At 41.4% G+C, this 21,581-nt stretch overlaps 1 protein-coding gene across 4 annotated transcripts in view; it reads left to right on the plus strand.

Moving 5' to 3' along the window:
• Positions 1-9,459: 9,459 nt before the first annotated feature.
• nckap1 (NCK-associated protein 1) overlaps positions 9,460-21,581 on the plus strand; it is a 157,955-nt gene continuing 145,833 nt past the window's right edge. For all 4 annotated transcript variants that reach the window (XM_063052029.1, XM_063052030.1, XM_063052031.1 and 1 more), the window contains exon 1: positions 9,460-9,734. In XM_063052029.1, coding sequence (XP_062908099.1) covers positions 9,630-9,734 — 105 coding nt within the window. In that variant the 5' untranslated portion in view covers positions 9,460-9,629. The remainder of the gene's footprint in view (positions 9,735-21,581) is intronic.

Below are 21,581 nucleotides of genomic sequence, written 5' to 3' on the forward strand. Positions count from 1 at the left end.
GTGTTCCACAGGGGTTTGTGTTGGGATTGTTTCTTTAAATGTTATAGGTCAGTAATTTGGATGATGGAATTGACGGCTTTGTTGAAAAATTTGCAGATGATATGAAAATAGGTGGAGAGGCAGGTAGTTTTGAGGAAGTAGAGAGGCTACAGAAGGACTTAGACAGATTTTGAGAATGGGCAAAGCAATGGCAGATGGAATATAATGTTGGGAAGTGTACGGTCATGCACTTTGGTAGAAGAAATAAAAGGGTTGACTATTTTTTAAATGGAGAGAAAGTACCAAAACTGAGGTGAAAAGGGACTTGGGAGTCCTTGTGTAGGACTCCTTAAAGTTTAATTTGCAGGTTGAGTCTGTGGTGAGGAAGGCAAATGCAATGTTAGCATTCACTTCAAGAGAACTGGAATCTAAAAGCAAGAATGTAATGTTGAAACTTTATAAAGCACTGGTGAGACCCCACTTGGAGTACTGTGAGCATGTTTGGGCCCTTATCTTAGAAAAGATGTGCTGAAACTAGAGAGAGTTCAAAGGAGATTCACGAAAATGATTCTAGGATTGAATGGCTTGTCATATGAAGAGCGTTTAATGGCTTTGGGCCTGTATTCACTGTAATTCAGAAGAATGAGGGGTGACCTCATTGAAACTTATTGAATAGAGAAAGGCCTTGATAGAGTGGATGTGGAGAGGATGTTTCCTGTGGTCAGACAGTCTAAGACCAGAGGACACAGCCTCACAATAGAGGGTTGACCTTTTAGAACGGAGGTGAGGAAGAATTTCTCTAGCCAGAAGGTAGTGAATCTGTGGACAACAGGAATTCTGCAGATGCTGGAAATTCAAGCAACACACATAAAAGTTGCTGGCAAAGTCCTGACGAAGGGTCTCGGCCTGAAACGTTGACTGCACCTCTTCCTAGTGAATCTGTGGAATTCTTTGCCACAGACATCTGTGGAGGCTAAGTCTTTATGTATATTTAAGACAGAGATTGATATATTCTTTACTGGTCAGGGCATGAAGGGATATGAGGAGAAAGCAGAAGATTGGCGCTGAGAGAAAGATTGGATCAGCTATGATGAATTGGCGGAGCAGACTTGATAGACCAAATAGCCTAATTCTGCTCCTATATATCATGGTCTTAAAATCAAGAGGGGCATAGACAAGTTGCAGGGTGAATGCACGCTGTTTTTTTTCCCAGAGAAAAGGAATAAAAAATTAGAGGGCATAAATTTAAGATGAGAGAGGTAAGATTTGAAAGGCATCTGAGGAGTAATGCCTTCAGACAGAAGGTGGTTCGTATACAGAATGAGCTGCCAGATGAAGTGGTTGAGGTTGGTCACAGAAACAGAATCAGAATTAGAATTAACGCTGCCAGTGAAGATGGCGCCTATGTACAACACTCCTTTGGTCAACATCTTCTGGGTAGATCATGAAACCACCTTTTTCACTTCTTTTATGCCTTTTACATTTGTTTTTCACTTTGAATGTGATTCTGGAACTGCTGGAGCTGGTGTTTTGCTGTTTGGAAATCACTTGGGTGTTACAGCGCTCTGCAGTCTCCAAGAGGCAGAGGCAGCGTGAGGAGGATGGTGCACGATCCGATGTTTGATCCCATTTCGCTGATTTTGGCTTCCATTGTCTGCCGAGCGACAAGGGAGAATGAAGCATTGAAATGAGTGCAGAGGGGGAGTGCCAGCTGCCTGCCTTTTGATTGGTTACTCTGTACCGGAGAGGGGAGAGCCTGTCACTGTGCCCAGAGAGTATGCCCAGGTTTTTTCTGTATTTTGGATGTGGATTTGAAATATGGATCATTTTTTTCAGTCTTATAGTTTTTATATACTGTGTTTTTTTTGACTGATCTCTTTATTTTTGGGCGGGGAGGGGAATTTGGGGGTCAATGTGCCTGATACGTTTTGTTCCTTTTTTTGGGCAGGAGGAGGAATTTGGGGATTGAGGTGCCTGTTCCATTTTTGTTTGTTTTTTTGCAGGGAGGTGGGATTTGGGGGCTGATGATAGTGCTGTCTTTCTTTCTTGGTTTCATGGGCTATCTGGAGAATTGAAGAATTTCAGAGTTGTATACTTTGATAATAAATGAACCTTTGTAGATTTTTAAAATTTATAAACAAAAGATTATATACCAGCAAAGAAAAATAGGACAGTGTTTGCTGTAAACTAAAACTGGAAACTCAAACCTACAACTGGAATAAGTATGGGCACTTGGATATTCTTTCCATCAATTTTCTTCTTATGTTCTACTAGTAGTTAACAGGAAGGTTTGTTTGTGAGTGCCAATTGATCCACAAAATTTGGAGACACAAACATATTCTATCTGGAAGTTGGTGACCAATGGTGTTCAACAGGGATCTGTTCTGGGACCCCTGCTCTTTGTGATTTTTATAAAATGACTTGGAAGAGAAAGTGGAAGGATGGGTTAGTAAGTTTGCAGATGACACAAAGGATGGAGATGCTGTGGATAGTGTAGAAGGTTGTTGCATGTTATGACAGGATATTGACAGGATACAGAGTTGGGCAGAGAAGTGACGAATGTAAAGTGTGAAGTGAAACACTTTGGAATATCAAACTTAAAAAGAAAAATACAAAGTTAACAATGGGATTCTTTGTAGTGTGGAAGAACAGGGATTTTGGGACTGAGATCCAAAGATCCCTCAAAGTTGATAGTGTGGTTAAGAAGGTATATAGTCTGCTGGTCTTCATTAGTTAGAGGATTGGGATCAAATGCTGCAATGAAACGTTGCAGCTCTATAAAACACTGGTTAGATCACATTTGGAGTATTGCGTTCAGTTCTGGTCAACTCATTATAGGAAGGATGGAAGCTTTAGAGAGTATACAATGATTTACCGGGATACGGTCTGGATTAGAGAGTTTGTCTTATGAGGAAAGATTGAATGAGCTCGAGCTTTTATCTTTGGTGTAATAGAGGATGAGAGGTGATTTGATACAGGTGTGTAAGATTACGAGAGCATTGATAGAGTGGACAGCCGACATTTTTTCCCCAGAATGGTAGTGGCTAATATCAGAGGACATTGGTTTAAGGAGAGTGGAGGGAAGCTTAGGGAAGATGTCAAAGGTAGGGTTTTTCTTTCTTTTTACTCACAGATTAGACTTCAATGATGCAGATTACAGAGTGCACTGCCCAGCTTGATAGTAGAGACCAATGCAATAGGGACATTCAAAAAAAACTCTTAGACAGGCACATGTATATAAAAGAAATGGAGGATTATGGACTGTGTAGGAGGAAAGGGTTAGATAATCATGGAGTTGGGTTTATGTTACAGCGCAACATCATCAGCTGAAGAGCCCATACTGTGCTGTTCTCTTCTATGTCTATGTTCTCTCCACTACCATCAGGCAGAAGATGCAAATGCCTAAACTTCCAGGCTCAAGGACAGCTTCTATCTTGCTTTTACAAGACTACTGAATCACCCCTTATATGATAAGATGGACTCTTGACTTCAGAATTTAACTCATTATTGCCTTGCACCTTATTGTTCATCTCCACTGCACTGCTTTGATAATAAATGAACCTTTGAACCCTTAAGATCACCAGCATATATCATGAAATTTGTTAACTTCATGGCAGCTGTACAATGAACTACATGAGAAATGAATATAGAGAGAAAACTGAGTTACATTAAGTACATACAGTACACGTCTATTAAATAGTTAAGTTAAAGTAAGAAGTGCATAAAAAACAGAAACAAAAAAGTAGTGAGGTAGTGTTCTTGGGATCAATGTCTATTTTGAAATCAGATGGCAGAGGGGAAGAAGCTGTTCCTGAATTGCTGAGTGTGTGCCTTCAGGCTTTTGTACCTCCTACCTGATGGTAACAGTGTGAAGAGACCATGTCCTAGGTGGTGGAGAACATTAATGATGGATGCCACCTTCCTAAGGCTTTGCTCCTTAGAAATGTCTTGGATACTGTGCAAGCTAGTACCCCTGATGGAGGTGACTAATTTTACAAGTTTCTGCAACTTATTTTGATCTTGTGAAGTAGCCCACCCATGTCAGACAGTGATCCAGCCAGTCAGACTGTTCTCCATGGTACATTTGTAGAAGTATTTGAGTGTTTTAGTTGACAAACCAAATCTCCTCAAACTCCTAATGAAGTACAGCTGCTTTCTTGCGTTCTTTTTAGCTGTATCGATATGTTGGGACCAGGTTAGGTCCTCGGAGATATTGGCACCCAGGAACTTGAAATTGCTTACTCTCACCACTTCTGATCCCTCCATGAGGATTGGTTTGTTGTCCCTTGTCTTACCCTCCTGAAGGCCACAATCAGTTCTTTGGTCTCGACATTTAACAACATTTAAAAGACATTATGCACTGGTACATGGATAAGAAAATTAAGAAGGATATGGATCAAACATGGGCAAATGGACCAGCTTAGATGGGCTTCTTGGCATGGACCAGTTGTTCTGAAGGGTCTGTTTCCATGCTATATTATTCTATGACTCTAAGGTTCCCTGGTATATCTGATTTTTCCCAGATGTGTAAAATGTAATTGCAGATTTGTCACTGAAGCACTGACTCACCAACTTTTAGAATTCCAGCATGGCTACTGTTTGATCCAGAGTCCATGTTTTCCATTGATGTATGGTCTTTATTTGTTCCTGTCAGAAGTAGCAGTAAAGTTGGACAAAATAGATTGTTGCAGCAGGACAAAGTCCATGTTGTGCAAGATCAGAGATGCTGTTGCAAAGGTCTCTGCCCTGCTGAGTTCCTCAAGTGTTTTGTATGTAATCCAAAAGCACCTTGCTTTTGTGGTTAATTTATACTTATATCTCCTGATCATTCTCACCAAGTGCATTCAGTGGAAGAAACCAAACATTTTAACCCAAGTGCCAACCCTGGTGGACCAAGGTAGACTAGAAGCTTTGGATATTTTATGGGTCCTGTGGGAAGGGAGTTATAAGGTTGTCTGAGAAGTGCTGTCCTTTGGAAGGTCCTAGGAAGCTTTGATATCAATGTTCTTAGCGGCAACAAATGTCTGCCAATGTTTGAGTCCAGGCTAATGAATTAGATGAGGATTAAGCATTTCTTAGTCCATCTGTAACCGGTGCTTTTCATGGCTAGGTGATGCAGGTATCCACTTGTATGTGAGCATTAATATCCATGCAGCATATTCTGCTCTCCATTTGTCTTTGTCCACAGTCTTCCTGGTGCGCTCATGCCCCAGGATCATGGCCGTACCATACTGTATGTATGCTCAGTCTTGCCTTCTTGATACTATTAAACATATACTTGCAGCAAACGTGCAATTCTTTAAAATGTATTAGGCAGCAGATTCATACAACTGACGTTCTGGAAACATTCTCAGTAATTGACATGCTTTAGGGAAATTCATTCAACTGCTTGGAGAAACAGAACCAGTTTGTTCTTTTCAGAATCAGAATCAGGTTTATTATCATCGGCATGTGATGTGAAATTTGTTAGCTTAGCAGCAGCAGTTCAATGCAATACGTAATATAGAAGAAAAATTAAAACAAAATAATAATAGTAATAAATAAATAAATAAATTATGGTATACATATATTGAATAAATTAAAAATCATGTGTTCAATGCCCATTTAGGAATCGGATGGCAGAAGGGACAAAGCTGTTCCTGAATCACTGAGTGTGTGCCTTCAGGCTTCTGTACCTCCTACCTGATGGTAACAGTGAGAAAAGGGCATGCCGTGGGTGCTGGGGGCCCTTAATAATGGACGCTGCCTTTCTGAGACACCAATATTTGAAGATGTCCTGGGTACTTTGTTGTAGGCTAGTATCCAAGATGGAACTGAATAAGTTTACAACCCTTTGCAGTTTCCTTCGGTCCTGTGCAGTAGCCCCCCCACCCCCCCCATACCAGAGAGTGATGCAGCCTGTCAGAATGCTCTCCACAGTACATCAATAGAAGTCTCTTCAAACTCCTAATGAAATATAGTCGCTGTCTTGCCTTCTTTATAACTGCATGGATATGTTGGGACCAGGTTAGGTCCTCAGAGATCCTGACATCCAGGAACTTGAAACTGTTCACTCTCTCCACTTCTGATCCCTCTACGAGGATTGGTATGTGTTCCTTCGTCTTACTCCTCCTGAAATCCACAATCAGCTCTTTCGTCCTACTGTCGTTGAGTGCCAGGTTGTTGCTGCGACACCACTCCATTAGTTGGAATATCTCACTCCTGTATGCCCCCTTGTAACCATTTGAGATTCTACCAACAATGATTCTATCATCAGCAAATTTATAGATGGTACTTGAACTATACCTATGCCTAACCACACAGTCATGGGTATAGAGAGAGTAGAACAGTGGGCTAAGCACACACCCCTGAGATGCACCAGTGTTGATCGTCAGCGAGTTCACAATTCATTTTTATATCTCTAACTCTTCTAACACCAACAACCTTCAACAAGAAGGACAGAGGTAGCAGGTGCACAGGAACCCCAGCACTTTCAAGAACCATCCAAGTCACATACCATCCTGACTTTGAAATGCCACACTGGTGCTTCATTGTTGCTGGCAGTGTGAGCCAGTAAGACTGATTTGGAATGTCCCTGAGACTACTGTTCAGTGCCATGATGAAGGTAAGACATTCATGAGACTGTACTGATAAAGAAATTCATCACTGGATCTACATGCTAAAGAGTATGATAGGAAAACTGATTAAGATGGCAGCACACCCTCAATTTCTCAAGGGCAATGTGGAATGGACAATAAATGCTGTTCTTAACAAAGTGAAGAAAGAATAAGTTGAAAAAAATGCCAATCAATCAAACTGCAGATACTGGAAATATAAAATAAAAACAGTAAATGCTGAAAACAGATCAGCCATTATCTCAGGAAAGAAAAAGAAGAGTTAACCTTTTAGTCATGCCTTTGATTCAATTCAAGAAGATCCTTTTAAAAATATTTCATAGAAACATAGAAACATTGAAAACCTACAACACAATACAGGCCCTTCGGCCCACAACGCTGTGCCAAACATGTCCTTACTTTAGAAATTACCTAGGATAACCCATAGCCCTCTATTTTTCTAAGCTCCATGTACCTATCCAGGAGTCTCTTAAAAGACCCTATCGTATCCGCCTCTGACCATCCACATGATCAATGCCTCTCGTCATCTTATACACCTCTATCAGGTCACCTCTCATCTTCTGTCGCTCCAAGGAGCAAAGGCCGAGTTCAGTCAATCTATTCTCATAAGGCGTGCTCCCCAATCCATGCAACATCCTTGTAAATCTCCTCTACACCCTTTCTACGGTTTCCACATCTTTCCTGTAGTGAGGCAACCAGAACTGAGCACACTACTCCAAGTGGGGTCTGACCATGGTCCTATATAGCTGCAATATTACCTCTTGGCGCCTAAACTCAATTCCACGGTTGATGAAAGCCAATGCACCATATGCCTTCTTAACCACAGAGTCAACCTGCGTAGCAGCTTTGAGTGTCCTCTGGACTTGGACCCCAAGATCCCTCTGATCCTCCACACTGCTGAGAGTCTTACCATTAATACTATATTCTACCATCATATTTGACCTACCAAAATGAACCACCTCACACTTATCTGGGATGAACTTCATCTGCCACATCTCAGTCCAGTTTTGCATCCTATCGATGTCCCGCTATAACCTCTGACAACCCTGCACACTATCCATATCATCCCCAACCTTTGTGCCATCAGCAAATTTACTAACCCATCCCTCCACTTCCTCATCCAGGTCATTTATAAAAATCATAAAGAGAAGGGGTATAGAACAGATACCTGGTCACTGACCTCCATGCAGAATATGACCCGTCTACAACCACTCTTTGCCTTCTGTGGGCAGACCAATTCTAAATCTACAAAGCAATATCCCCTTGGATCCCATACCTCCTTACTTTCTCAATAAACCTTATCATTTCCCATGCAGAGTCTGTAGTTCTGTTGAAGTGAAAGGACATGGGATGAAAGTTGATGTTTCCTCTTTGTCTCACAATCAAAAATTATGGAAAAAATGCTCAATTTGACTATTTACAAGGATGCACTGTTCAAGGAGTTTGTAACAGGTAAATAGCAGGAATGGAATGCTACATTCTTAACTATAATGTGAAAGATGGAATGCAGTAATCAGATATTTCACAGAAGCTTTAGTATGTATTGTGAACTAAAAATAACAGGCTGAACTGATTGTTTTTTTTGGCAGTCATGTATCCGTGAAGAAGGTATTTTCTGTCATGAACGTCCTGCGAACACAGAAATGACTGAAACTGCCTCCTCACCATTAGAACAGCTTCAGTTTATTCCGCCTTGAATTTGAAATTGGTTTATTGTTGTAACGTGTACTGAAATACAGTGAAAAGCTTGTCTTGCATACTGCTTATGCAAATCAGTTCACCCACAAGGGTGACCCTGAGCTCCCAACAGCCTGTCACTTTATTTATCTATCCCACTCCCACACTGACCTCTCTTGCTTAAACTTTTTATATTATTCCAACATTGCCCAATGTTATTACCTCAAGGAACAGGATCTCATCTAACTTGGTATACTGCCCTTCCGACTCAACAGTGAGTTCAATAATTTCAAATATCGTAACCAACATTTTCAGATTGTGGAAGAACTGGTATGTTCTGTTAAAAGGACATCAGTCTATAATGTTTAACACACATTTTTCTTTCTCCACCGAGGCCTTGCTGACCTGTGAAGCATTTTCAGCATTCTCATTTTATTTCAGATCTCCAACAACTGTAGTGGGTTGTAAGCCCAAAGCTTTACTATCTTGCCGGCTTAAAGGCTGCCCCCAGCACATCCTCAGGTTGTGTTGGTCATTGATGCAAATGATGCATTTCAGTGCATGTTTCAATGTAAATGTGACAAATAAAGCTAATCTTTCTGTTATTTCTTTCATACTTCTGTCTTCATTCATCCCCTTCTACTTACATCTGTTCCAGCCAGATGAATGTGTGATCAACAAACCTTTGGTGCTCTCTTTCGGCCACCACACTCTCAAGTCATTCAATTTCATTTGGTTCTGATAGAACCTCATCAAACTGAAACTTTGTTTCTTCCTCCGCAGATATACTCTATCTGCTTAGTATTTCTAGCATTTTTTGTTTTTAATTACAGGAATGAGACTGGCTGCATCAGATGGGGCTGACTAGCCTCTTGCGATTCTTTTAAGAATGGATGATTAAGTGGAGGATGGTTGCATATCATCAATCATGTGCTTAAAATGGTTCACGCTGACTCACTGAAACAATACCTCACAGCGATCTCCACTCGGGTGCCTAAACGCGCGCCGTGCCGGAAAGCTCAAGGGTAAAGACCCCGGCGTGAGCGCGGGCGGCTGGGGGCTGGGGGCTGGGGGCTGGTGGTGGTGGTGGAGGGGTGGGATGCGAGTCAGCCGGGGACTGGGGGGGGGCGCTGCTGAGTGACGGTCACGTGGGGGCACCACGGCACGGGAGGAAGAGCCTCGGTCTGGGCCAGGTCCACCACCTAGAGAAGGAGCTGACGGCGAGGGCGGGGCGGGGCGCGCTGCTGCTGTGCGTCGATGGAGGATTCGCCCTCTCATTAGCCTCGGCCCGTGATCGAAAACCACTCTTCTTTTCTGGGCTGGGGGGAAGAAAACGGCCAGCCGACGCGACCTCGCACCATGTCCCGCGCCGTGATGTCGAGCCAGCAGAAGATCGCAGAGAAGCTGACAATCCTGAACGACAGGGGGATTGGTATGCTGACCCGAATTTATAACATCAAAAAGGTGGGTGCTGCTGCCAGGGACGAGGAGAAGGTGCTCCTGGCCAGGCACAGGATGACCAACCGGCCTGTACTTCCCATCTGATCATTCTTGCTTTATTTTCCCGTCCAAATGTACCCCTTATCTATATAATACATGATGGTTCCCAATGCCCGGCCTGCAGTGATTCCAATCTGACGCCTTGTGCACAAAACCAGTGGAGGATTATTTGAGTTTAAATTCCGGCTTCTTTTTGTATGTGTGTGTGTCAATGCATCACAGAGTAATGCCTGTTTATTTTCTTTTTCGCAGTGTAATAAGGTAGAAGAGTTGGCCTTCGTCTTGGGAGACGTTTGTGCCTGTTGAATTAGGTGTAAATTTTGACCCACCGATATTTTACGCTGTTAATTTTTCAAATAAGACCACTTTCAGTTGAAGTCAATAATGTCCGGTGAGATCAGGAACACTGCATAAATATTGTGATCGTCAGAAATTGACAGTATTTTTATTTTCCACGGAAAGGTGTTTACTAAATATGCATTTGAAAATCGCGAATAGTTCATTAAGTTGCGAAGATGTGTTTTATGATCATGCAGTTGTAGTTTGAAAATGGTGTAATAATTTGCGATTCATCGTTTGGTTTTGCTGTGTTATTTAACGATATATTAGGAACAGGTGATTTTTAATAATCAGTGCCCTCTTAAATTTAAATTGGTCATGTAAAATTGAACTAGATCAGTAAGCCCTTAGAAATCAAAGGAAGCCCATTGAGGTGGTTTTTTTGGCCGGATGTGTGGCTTCTGATTGCGTTTCATAGAGGAAGTAGTAGAAAATCGCACACGCTCGTAGACAACTGCTTCGTGGGAATATGTGTCCATATTTTTAAGTAAGCGATTTGCCTAACACGGATCGACACAATCCTCCAGCTGGATGAAGTTTATTTGCTAATGCCTCAACAGAGAAAAAACAGGATGCTAATATATGGCCACATCTATACAGTATTTTTGACGTAATACACTTCGGGAAGACATTATACATAAAGGTGTCATTCACTGATTGTTTTAATCTGCAAGGGATTGTTATTAGATTATTTTAAATGGATTTAGTGCAGTGTTAATGTTTAAATCTAGCTAAATTGAATATGCGCATTGACATTGTTATGGCTTGTAACTTTTTAGAAGTGCCTTAATTTCGAATTTCTGTTTATACAACTGTATGCAAGACAGTACCAAATAAAGCGCAAAAAAATGTTAAAGTAATGGGAGTTTAAGCAGAAAATTGTATATTTTAAATTATAAATGCATTTATCAAAAGACTTGGTCTCAGTTCTTCACCTTGCATGGATTTGTTTGTTTTCATTGCATTGAAATCCTAATATAGGCGCAAAGTGGTGTTGTAGTTCAGGTTTTTTTTTAATGTCTGTTGTGCACTTCTAGGATTGAATTACATAACTAAAATAAACAAAACCCCAGAGTTTCTTCAAATTTTTAATCACTTTGAAAACTTCACAAAATGTCCAGGTTTTACTTGTCCTTCTCATAGTTTATTTGCTATTTTGTACAGGGTCAATAACTTCAATTATAATTTTAAAAAAATAGAAAGACTGTGCTGGATCACGATAAGCATGAAAATTGTCAGAATATTGCTAGAATGCTTTACATTTTGTGGAACAGCATGCGTACATAAATTTGACCTTGAATGCACATACTTTGTATTAGTGCAAATTTCTTAGACTATGATACTGATTTGTTACTTTGAGTTATGGATCAGGACACTGTTCAGTCACTTTAAGCTGCAATGTTTTAAGGAATAATTGTGTTTACAGTTTTATTTTTTATATATAGTGTGTACAATGGTGTTAGAAAGTTTGTGAACCCATTAGAATTTTCTGCTTCTGCATAAATATGACTTAGAATGTGATCAGATGTTCATGTCCTAAAACTAAATAAAGAGAATCCAATCAAATGAATGACACAAAAATATATACTTGTTCATTTATTGAGAAAAATAATCCAATTTTACATGTATTTGCTGGAAAAAGTATGTGGACCTTCGCTTTCAGTAACTGGTGTGACCCTTGCCCCCCCCCCCCCTTTGTATAGCAATAACTTCAACCAAACATTTCTGGTAACTGTTGATCACTCTTGCACGTTGGCTTGGAGGAATTTTAGACCATTCCCCCATACAGAACTGATTCAGTTCATCTGTATTTCTGGGGTACCTTGCATGAACAGCCCTCTTCAAGTCATGCCGCAGCATCTCAATTGGGTTAAGATCTTGTCTCTGACTTGGCCATTTCAAAACATATTTTCCTTTTAAACCATTCTGTTGTTAATTTACTTTTGTATTTCAGATCATTGTCTTGTTGTTCTATTAATCTTCAGGTGACATTCTCCTGTAAAATGTCCTGATACAATTTTGAATTCATTGTTCCCTCAATGATTGCAAGCTGTCCAGGCCCTGAGGCAGCAAAGCAGCCCCAAACTATGATGCTACCAAGCTTCACAGTTGGGATGAGATTTTGGTGTTGGTGTGCAGTGCCCCTCTTCGTCCAAACAGTGTGCATTTCTGCCAAAAAGTTCAACTTTTATCTTATCTGTATACAGAATATTATCCCAGAAGCATGTAGAACATCCAGCTGAACATCTTTGCAAACTTGAGATGTGCAGCAATTTTTTTTTTTTTGGAGGGCAGTGGTTTCATCTGTGGTGCTTTTCAAGAACACCGTTCTTATTCGTTGCATCTCTTATAATGGGCACATGAGCAGAGACTTTAGCAAGTTCTAGAGATTTCTGTAGGTCTTTTGCTGTTGCCCTTGGGTTCTTTTTCACCTCCTTCAGCACTGCACATTGTACTCTTGGTGTGATTTTTTTTTTTTGCAGGACACCTACTCTGAGGGAGAGGTAGCAACACCACTGAATTTCCTCCATTTGGAGACAATTTCTCTTACTGTGGATTGATGAAGACACTCAGGTCATTGGAAATGCTTTTTTAGCCTTTACCAGTTTCGTGCATCTCTACAATTCTTATTCCAAGGTCCTCTGAAAGTTGTTTTGATCGAGGCATGGTGCACATAAAGAGATCTTTCTTGAGAAGAGCAGGCTCTGTCAATAACCTGACTTTGTGTGTCTTTTTTAAAGGGCAGGGCACCTCTACAACCACACCTCCAATCTCAACTCATCAATTCGAACACCTGGCTTCAAATAGCTTGTGTAGTAGGCATTACCCCAGAGGTTCACACACTTTTTTTGAACCTGGACTGTGATTGTTTAAATGGTGTACTCCATAATATGTATCCCCATCTCTGGCAGTGTTCAGGGCTTTGTTCATCATGTCAGTAGCTTCCTCTCGGTTTTCATGACTATCAGTCATACAGATCCTGGGTGGAGACTCAGGAATACCAACGGATTCGGATGTAAAAGAATTCTTCACTGCTGTTTCCGTAACAATTTTGTTTTACCACTTGGGGTTGTTAGCCCAGAGCTGAACCCCCGAACCTGGAGGACTGGTGGACCACTCTTAGTCTGCCTTTTAACCTTTGACCTGTTTGGCATGGGTAGTCATAATCATACTTATTGATCCCGGGGGAAATTGGTTTTCTTTACAGTTGCACCATAAATAATAAATAGTAATAGAACCATAAATAGTTAAATAGTAATATGTAAATTATGCCAGTAAATTATGAAATAAGTCCAGGACCAGCCTATTGGCTCAGGGTGTCTGACCCTCCAAGGGAGGAGTTGTAAAGTTCGATGGCCACAGGCAGGAATGACTTCCTATGACGCTCTGTGCTGCATCTCGGTGGAATGAGTCTGACCGAGAGCAAAAGCATAATGCCCTGACTTCAGCCAACATAGCTCTCCGGGTCATTGGGGCATGCAAACCTCCAAACCATGACACGGTTGTGGTCCTCCTAATTGGACGGCACACATTCCACATCATCCCTTTTCTTCAAAAGAGACCAAAAATAGTGTGGTAGTGTTCATGGGTTGGTTCATTGTCCATTCAGAAATCTAATGTTGGAGGGAAAGAAGCTGTTCCTAAAACATTGAGTGTGTGTCTTCAGGCTCTTGTACCTTCTTCCTCGTGGCAATAATTGTAAGAAGGTATATCCTGGGTGAAGGGAGCATGAAATTCTAAGTAAATTTATTATCAAAGTACATATGTCTCCATATACAATCCTGAGATTCATTTTCTTGTGGGCATACTCATTTTATCTGCAATGCCCTGGTTCACATCTTTACTGTGATACTGTAGGTATTTCATTTAACAGCTCTGTAAGAGCAGTTTGTTCTGCTTTCAGCCTGTTTAGGTTATTGTTGAAGATAAGGGATGATGTGGAATGTGTGCAATCCAATCAGTGGGAGGTTTTTGTTGGTGAGGGACAATAAGGTTGGTCTTGGGCTTTTGTCCGAGATGAGATGAGGAGAGAAGACGCTGGGGAGACAGGTGGTAGCATACGATCTGGTGGGAAACCTGTTTGTTCGAGATGGATTAAGGGGTAGTAGAGGTATAATTTGTCCATCTGTGCTCATCACCCCATCCTTGACTAAGCTGTTCCACCGTGAACACGATCTGTTATGAGTCAACATGATGCTTTCAGATCAGGTCATGCATAGCACATACCTCTTCTGCACCGCTCAGGTGTGTTTCAGGGGTGCAGGGGCTAGTGACCCTTGTGCCTGTTTTGTGTTCTTTCGCTGAGCAGCAGTGAATCATCTGATTGGCCTACCAGAGTTCTCTTCGGGAACAAGTTGACTTAATCAGCATTTCTGATCTGGCTATTGTTCACGATTGCACTTAATTTAAAAAAAAAAGCAACGATCAGGAAGTGGTGTGGGCTTTCACGCTGACTGAGGACCCAGTCTGTGAGTGACAGAAGTTCAAGGTGAGCTCCAACTTGTGCTCATTTGACTGTTTAATTAGAATGGGCCTTTTTCTTATTCTTTACTAACCCTTCAGTTAAGATCGTAAATATAATTCCTTTAATCGTATGCAGTGTACTGCCTGTTATTTCGTGGCATTAGTTTGTAACAGGCAAGTGACACAGCATCCACACAAACCAATATTTGGGGTGGGATCCCAATGTGAAAAAGACTAAGGAGCTGGTGGTAGATCTGAGGAGAGCTAAGGTAGCGGTGACCCCTGTTTCCATCCAGGGGGTCAGTGTGGACATGGTGGAGGATTACAAGTACCTGGGGATATGAATTGACAATAAACTGGACTGGTCTAAGAACACTGAGGCTGTCTACAAGAAGGGTCAGAGCCGTCTCTATTTCCTGAGGAGACTGAGGTCCTTTAACATCTGCTGGACGATGCTGAGGATGTTCTACGAGTCTGTGGTGGCCAGTGCTATCATGTTTGCTGTTGTGTGCTGGGGCAGCAGGCTGAGGGTAGCAGACACCAACAGAATCAACAAACTCATTCCTAAGGCCAGTGATGTTGTGGGGATGGAACTGGACTCTCTCACGGTGGTGTCTGAAAAGAGGATGCTGTCTAAGTTGCATGCCATCTTGGTCAATGTCTCCCATCCACTACATAATGTACTGGGTGGGCACAGGAGTACATTCAGCCAGAGACTCATTCCTCCAAGATGCAGCACGGAGCGTCATAGGAAGTCATTCCTGCCTGTGGCCATCAAACTTTACAACTCCTCCCTTGGAGGGTCAGACATCCTGAGCCGATAGGCTGGTCCTGGATTTATTTCATAATTTACTGGCATAATTTACATAGTACTATTTAACTATTTATGGTTCTATTACTATTTATTATTTATGGTGCAACTGTAACGAAAACCAATTTCCCCCGGGATCAATAAAGTATGACTATGATCCGGTGTGCCTCAATCTCTAATGTTTGGCGAAGCTAGAAGTTGCCTTCCCTAGACTTGCACAGCCAAGGAAACCGGGGTGTTTCATATCCATAACAGAATAAATGAAAGACCGCACCAGCATGGGTATTCAAACTCTGTGCAAAAAAAACGAGTGTAAATACAAAAAGAAAGAAATATTAATAATAACTATCAAGAGCATGAGATAAAGAGTCCTTGAAAGTGAGTCCACGGGTTGTGTGAAAATTTGAATGATGAGGCAGGTGAAGTTATCCCTTTGGTTCAAGAGCCCGATGATTGAGGAGTAATAACTGTCCCTGAAACTGCTGGTGTGAGTCCTGAGGCTCTCTGATGGCCGCATGACCTGGTGGGGATCCCTGATGATAGATGCTGCTTTCCTGAGTCAACGCTCTGTGTTCAGTGGTGGAGAGGGCTTTACCCGTGATGGACTGGGCTATATCAACTACTTTTTGCACGTTTTTCTGTTCAAGGTTTCCATACCAGTTAATATACTCTCCATCACACATCTATAGAAGTTTGACAAAGTTTTAGATGTCATGCAGAATTTTTGCTCAATCTTAAGGAAGAGTCACTGCTGTGCTTTCTTTGTAATTGCACTTGTGTGCTGGACCAGGACAGGTCTTTTGAAATGATAGCACTGAGGAATTTAAAGTTGCTAACCCTCTCCACCTCTGATCCCCTGATGAGGACTGTCTTATGGACATGCGGTTCCTCTTCCTGAACCCACTAATCAGCTCCTTGGTCTTGCTGACATTGAGTAAGAGATTTTTGTTGGGGCATCACTCAGCCAGATTTTCAATCTCCCTCCTATGTGTGCTGATTCATCACCACCTTTGATTCTGTCTACAACAGTGGTGTTGTCAGCAAACTTGAATATGGCTTTGGAGCTGTGCTTAGCCTCCAGTCATAGGTGTAAAGGGAGTAGAGTCAGGGACAATGCTCACGGACTTGTGGTGCAGCTGTGCTGATGGTGATTGTAGAGGAGATGTTGCTAACCTAGGCTGACTGGGGTCTGCAAGTGAGAAAATCTAAGGTCCAATTGCACAAGGAGGCATTGAGCTTATTGATTCGTTTTGAGAGGATGATAGTATTGAATGCTGAGCTGTAGTTGATAAAGAGCATTCTGATGTATGCCTCTTTGGTGTCCAGATGTTCCAGGATTGAGTGAAGTTCCAATGAGATGGCATCTCCTGTGGGCCTGTTTTTCTTATAAGTAAATTGGAGTGGATGCAAGTCACTTCTCAGGCAGAAGTTGATATGTTTCAGCACCAACCTCTCAAAACATTTCATCACTGTGGATGTAAATGCTACACTGGACAATAGACATAGTGGCAGGACACTAGGCTTTTCTTGGGCACCAATACAATTGAAGCCTGCTTGAAGCAGGTGGGTACCTTGGACTGCTGAAGTGAGGGATTAAAGATCTCAGTGAACACTCCAGCCAGTTGATCAGCATAGGTCTTTAGTACTTGGCTTGGGACCCCATCTGGGCCAGATGCTTTTTGTGGGTTCACCCTACTGAAGGCTGCTTGCACGTCGGCTTGGAGACTGAAATCACAGGATCATCGGGGGCTGTGGGAGTTGGTGATAGTTCTTCCACAATGATGGATGCTACCATTTTGAGGTGACAATGTTTGAAAATGCCCTCAATGATGGGAAAGCTGAGATTGCAACCTTCTGCAGCTTTTTCTGATCTTGTACAGTGGTCAGACTGAAGTTGAGTGCAAGGTTAATTCGGTATAGGGCAGAAAGCCAAGCTTTGAATGTATTTGGTGAAAAGTCAGGAAAGTGTCCATTGAAACTGGAACCAGGAGGTGATACAGAAAGGAATAAGCATTAGGAAAAAGCTGAGGAAGAGATGGATATCTGTAGCCTGAATTACATAATAATATAGCAATGTTTCCAGGGTTGTTTTTCAATATATAAACAATGTCTGTTTATGTTTATTTCAAACATAAAAGCATTCTGCTTCATATATTGGCTGATCACAATTCTCATCCTTATTTTCCAAACCGTTCAGCTCGAAATTGAGCATGTTTTAAAACGGCAATACATACTTGGAGCAATGATTCAATATATTTTCATGTTAAAATGGAAGATACTACTTATACTTTTACTAATTATAACAAACTGTACTGCAAGTCTTTCACACTAAGTCTTTAGTAATTGTGCAGACACAAAGATATCTGTCCTGTCTGTGGTCATCTGTAATGCAATCCCATGCCCTCGGGCTCATAATGCTGCTGTCTGCCTTTTATCTTCAAATTGTTGTTTTAGTATATCCTGTCTCTTTCACAAACAGTGCTTGGTTGTCATTTTTCACATGTGCCATAAGATCATCTTCAGTGATGTGCATTCTACTTTTGTGTCTTCCTGACCGCACGCTTTTTTTCCAAGCATCTCGTGCACTGTGCTGAACCGTTTTGTTTGATTTGCATTTATTGTATGTTTCATATGGTATATTTATGTGGATTTTTCCAAGAGCTTCAGTGGGCTGCATTCTTTTGTATCGTTTTACTTATTCATATTTTGTTTTTCTGGCAATCAAGCAATTTGATAAATGCTGATTTTGTTTTTCCTCCTCCTCTTTAAATATTAAAGTGGCTCATGATTTGTGTTCCTGCTAACTTTTACAATTGCTGGTATAATCATGCTAAACTTGAGGGCCAATTTTATGGGCACTAAACCAAAAATTAGCTCATCCAAATCAGTGTTGATCTCTTAAAGGGCAGCAACATTGTGGGTGTTGCAGATATTGTTAGATCCTTTGAAGCTTTTTTGATCTAGAGTCACTTTAATGAATGACATGATGTGTTGGAGATCTAATTCCAATAATTTCCAGTGCTTTGTTGCAAGAGGAGGTGGAGAAGCAGGATCCTTTATCCAGGTAGTTGAATTAGCATGTGCTCTCAAGATGATGGATGGAGGAAAGGCTCAAAAACCTTAATAAGTAATAGTATTTGTAATGACTTTGCACACGGTCAAAGTCCACAAATACATATTCAAATGCACTATCTCAGTGCATCATGAACATCGGACATTTTTCAATGTACCACCCTTGGAGCTTGTTCCCCAGTGGTCTATAATTGACTGTTAGCACCCAGTGTTTATCATTCCATTTTACACAGTGAACTCCATCATAGTCAACATAAGATCTTGATACCTTGTATTGCTGTACCAGCATAAGCTACCCAGGATCTAGGATATCATGTTTAAACTGTTGTCACGCTGCAGTATACCTTGGCCAATCGGCAATATGTTATCCCAACTGAGCATGAGGATTTCTGCAGTGAAGTAAGTTGTCTCTAGAGCACAAACTTGCTTTCCAGTGAAAGATTCATGATTTGGCCATTTGCTCTCCATTGGTATTTTGTCTGTCGCTTTTCAATTTGCTACCATAGACTGCTCCTGCCTGTGGAAAGTAGAATGGCCTGTTGCTGGTCTCTTCAGTTCCAGGACTGTTGAAGATTGTCCACTGAAGCCACTGTACATTTTCTACTATGTATTGTATTAGCTTTCCATTTAATACATAATCCTCTGCCCCATAATGCTGTTGTCTGACTTTTATCTTCTAATAGGCAATGGGATGACCCGTTGGGGCACCCTTTGAGAGAAGGGTAGTGCAATCTGATGTGACCAGATGAACATTAAATTTTCCTGAATGCTTTTGGTATCGCTTTGCTTTGGAAACTGAGGTAGAAAACCTCAGTTTATTAAAGAAGAACAACACGTAGCAAAGCAAATATAGCTCCTCTTTGTTTAACGAAGGACACTTTTGATGGCATCATTTCTGGTTTATTTGCCACCCTTGTGCCTCTCGTTGTCATTCTGGAGATGTGCAGTCCTTTCATCCCCTGTCTCTTCATCTCTTCTGCTGCTGTTTGTTGTTTGTCTCTGATCCTCTCCTCCTTTTTCTGTCTTCTCTCATCTTTTTTTGTCCTGACTCTTTGATCCTGGAGTTGTGGCCCTGACCTCATCCGATTCTTGTTCTCTTCCTCTTCTTGCCGCTTCCCGATGATGTTTGGCGTCATCTCTTGACCATAATGTCCCCCTTCCCTTTCCATGCGGCATAATTAGGCTGACGTTTTTTTTACCTTATTGCCGGATAGAAAATACGAAGCAGTACCACCAAAGGATGCTGATTATTCTTGATGTGGTTGGCGCTCTCCTAAATGGACGTGATATAGTCACTGCTGTCCTTTGACTGCAGCAAAGGGTTTTATGGGTGTCTCGAAGTATGTCGTTAAATAAGATTTAATTATCTCTTATTGATGGATGGCAGTTAGATCTGTCCCATTCCTGCACATGATGGTGATTAGCAGAATGTGACCCCTCGAAATAGAGCTGCCCTGTCCTTTTGCTTTGGTAGGTGTCGCTGCTGAGGCTGGCCGTGCGCATGCGTCGGGCTGTCGTGTCCCGATTTCCATGATGGCCGATTGGCTTGCGGGTGAAAGCCATCCTGTTGATTTTTGGCGAATGAGCAATTTTATACGAATATATAACCCTGAACTTTGCCTGCATTCTGTAAGTTAGCGCATTTTAATTCGATTTAGCCAAAAAAAGTGCCGCTGTAATGTACTGTTTGCGCTAATTGGAGGGCACAAACAGACAGACGGAGCATGAGAGTTTTAGTAGTATATAGATAGATTGTGTACTTGAGACATTGGGTTTTCATTACATGAGCTGATACTTCTCTATGGTCTGTTTTGATTCATGAAACTGCATTGAAATGTTAGTTTTGTCTTGGCTTTTATTTTTTATTGTATAAGCGATATGGGCAACAACAAAAAGAAGGATGAATGTCGAAATGAGGTTGGAGCAATTGCTGGTATCTCAGCTGGGTCAGAAAACCATTGTCTGGGTTAATCCCTCTTGATCAATTATTTACCAAAATGGTCACCAAATGTTGAAGTCGGCGCAAGTCCTTTGCATGGTTTTGAGCATTACAATATTCTTTCAAAACAGTCCCACAGGGGAAATATTTAAGCTAATCCTATCTTTAATTGAAGTTAGTATAGCAGCATAACTATGATAGGTATGTTGTGCATTTGTGGATTGCTCATTAGTCATGAGTTGTAAGAAAGTAGCCCTTATCATTGATAGCTGTTCTTTGATATTTTGAAATGCTTTATGCAAATAAGAGGATTGCTTCAAAATAAATGCATATTAACTCTGGCCTGGATTGCAGACATGTCCCTTGTCTTTGAGAATGAACTGGTGGATTTTCAGGGAATGGAATTAGCTTCTTGTAATCTAGTACTTCTGAGTTAAAGACAGAGCCTGGACATTGGCTTTCTGCACTGCGGACAATGCTGCAATCATTGAGAAGCCGTGTGTTTGCTCAGCCTGGTGCTTTCTGGGAAGTGCAAATGGAATATCATCAACACTGTTTGATTAGAGAGCAATATGAAGTGGACAAAAAAACTGTTGTGAATACCTCTGGCATGGTGATCAGAAATTGACAGATATAGTTACTACTGTCATTCCTGACTTCTTGAGTTTGCAGTTTTACCTGAAGCTGGTGTAAGCTAACAGTGAGAATTTCTAAATGCACTGTCTTTCACATTGTTCTTTGAGTTTGAGTAGCAGAGTTATTCCTGAATGAGTGTGATCTATGTTGAGAGGCATTCTCTAGCAATTGTCCTCCTATACTTTCTCCTGATTTTGCTACCTCCAGGCCTTTCCCTGCTCTGGGTCTTCTGCTTATTGCGGTACACCATTACAGTGGAAATGTTAATTAGTACATCTTGAAACACTGGTATATATAAATCCCTTGAAACAAAGGCAGATTCGTTCAGAATTGTCTCATCTGCCAAGAGGCATCAGTCAACAATGAGCAAAGTCACCACTCAGGCGCTGAGTATTGGTAGCAGTGAAGAGAAGGTGAAATATGTATAATTTGCTAAGTGCATCAATGTATGGCTGTATCACCTCCAGCACGATTGCATGTAAATCGGGAAGTGGTGACGGTGTAGGCAGGGCTGGGGTATAGACTTAGTTTATTATTGTCTCATGTACTG

The sequence above is a fragment of the Mobula hypostoma genome, chromosome 6 (genome assembly GCF_963921235.1).
Source record: "Mobula hypostoma chromosome 6, sMobHyp1.1, whole genome shotgun sequence".
NCBI classification, from domain to species: domain Eukaryota; kingdom Metazoa; phylum Chordata; class Chondrichthyes; order Myliobatiformes; family Myliobatidae; genus Mobula; species Mobula hypostoma.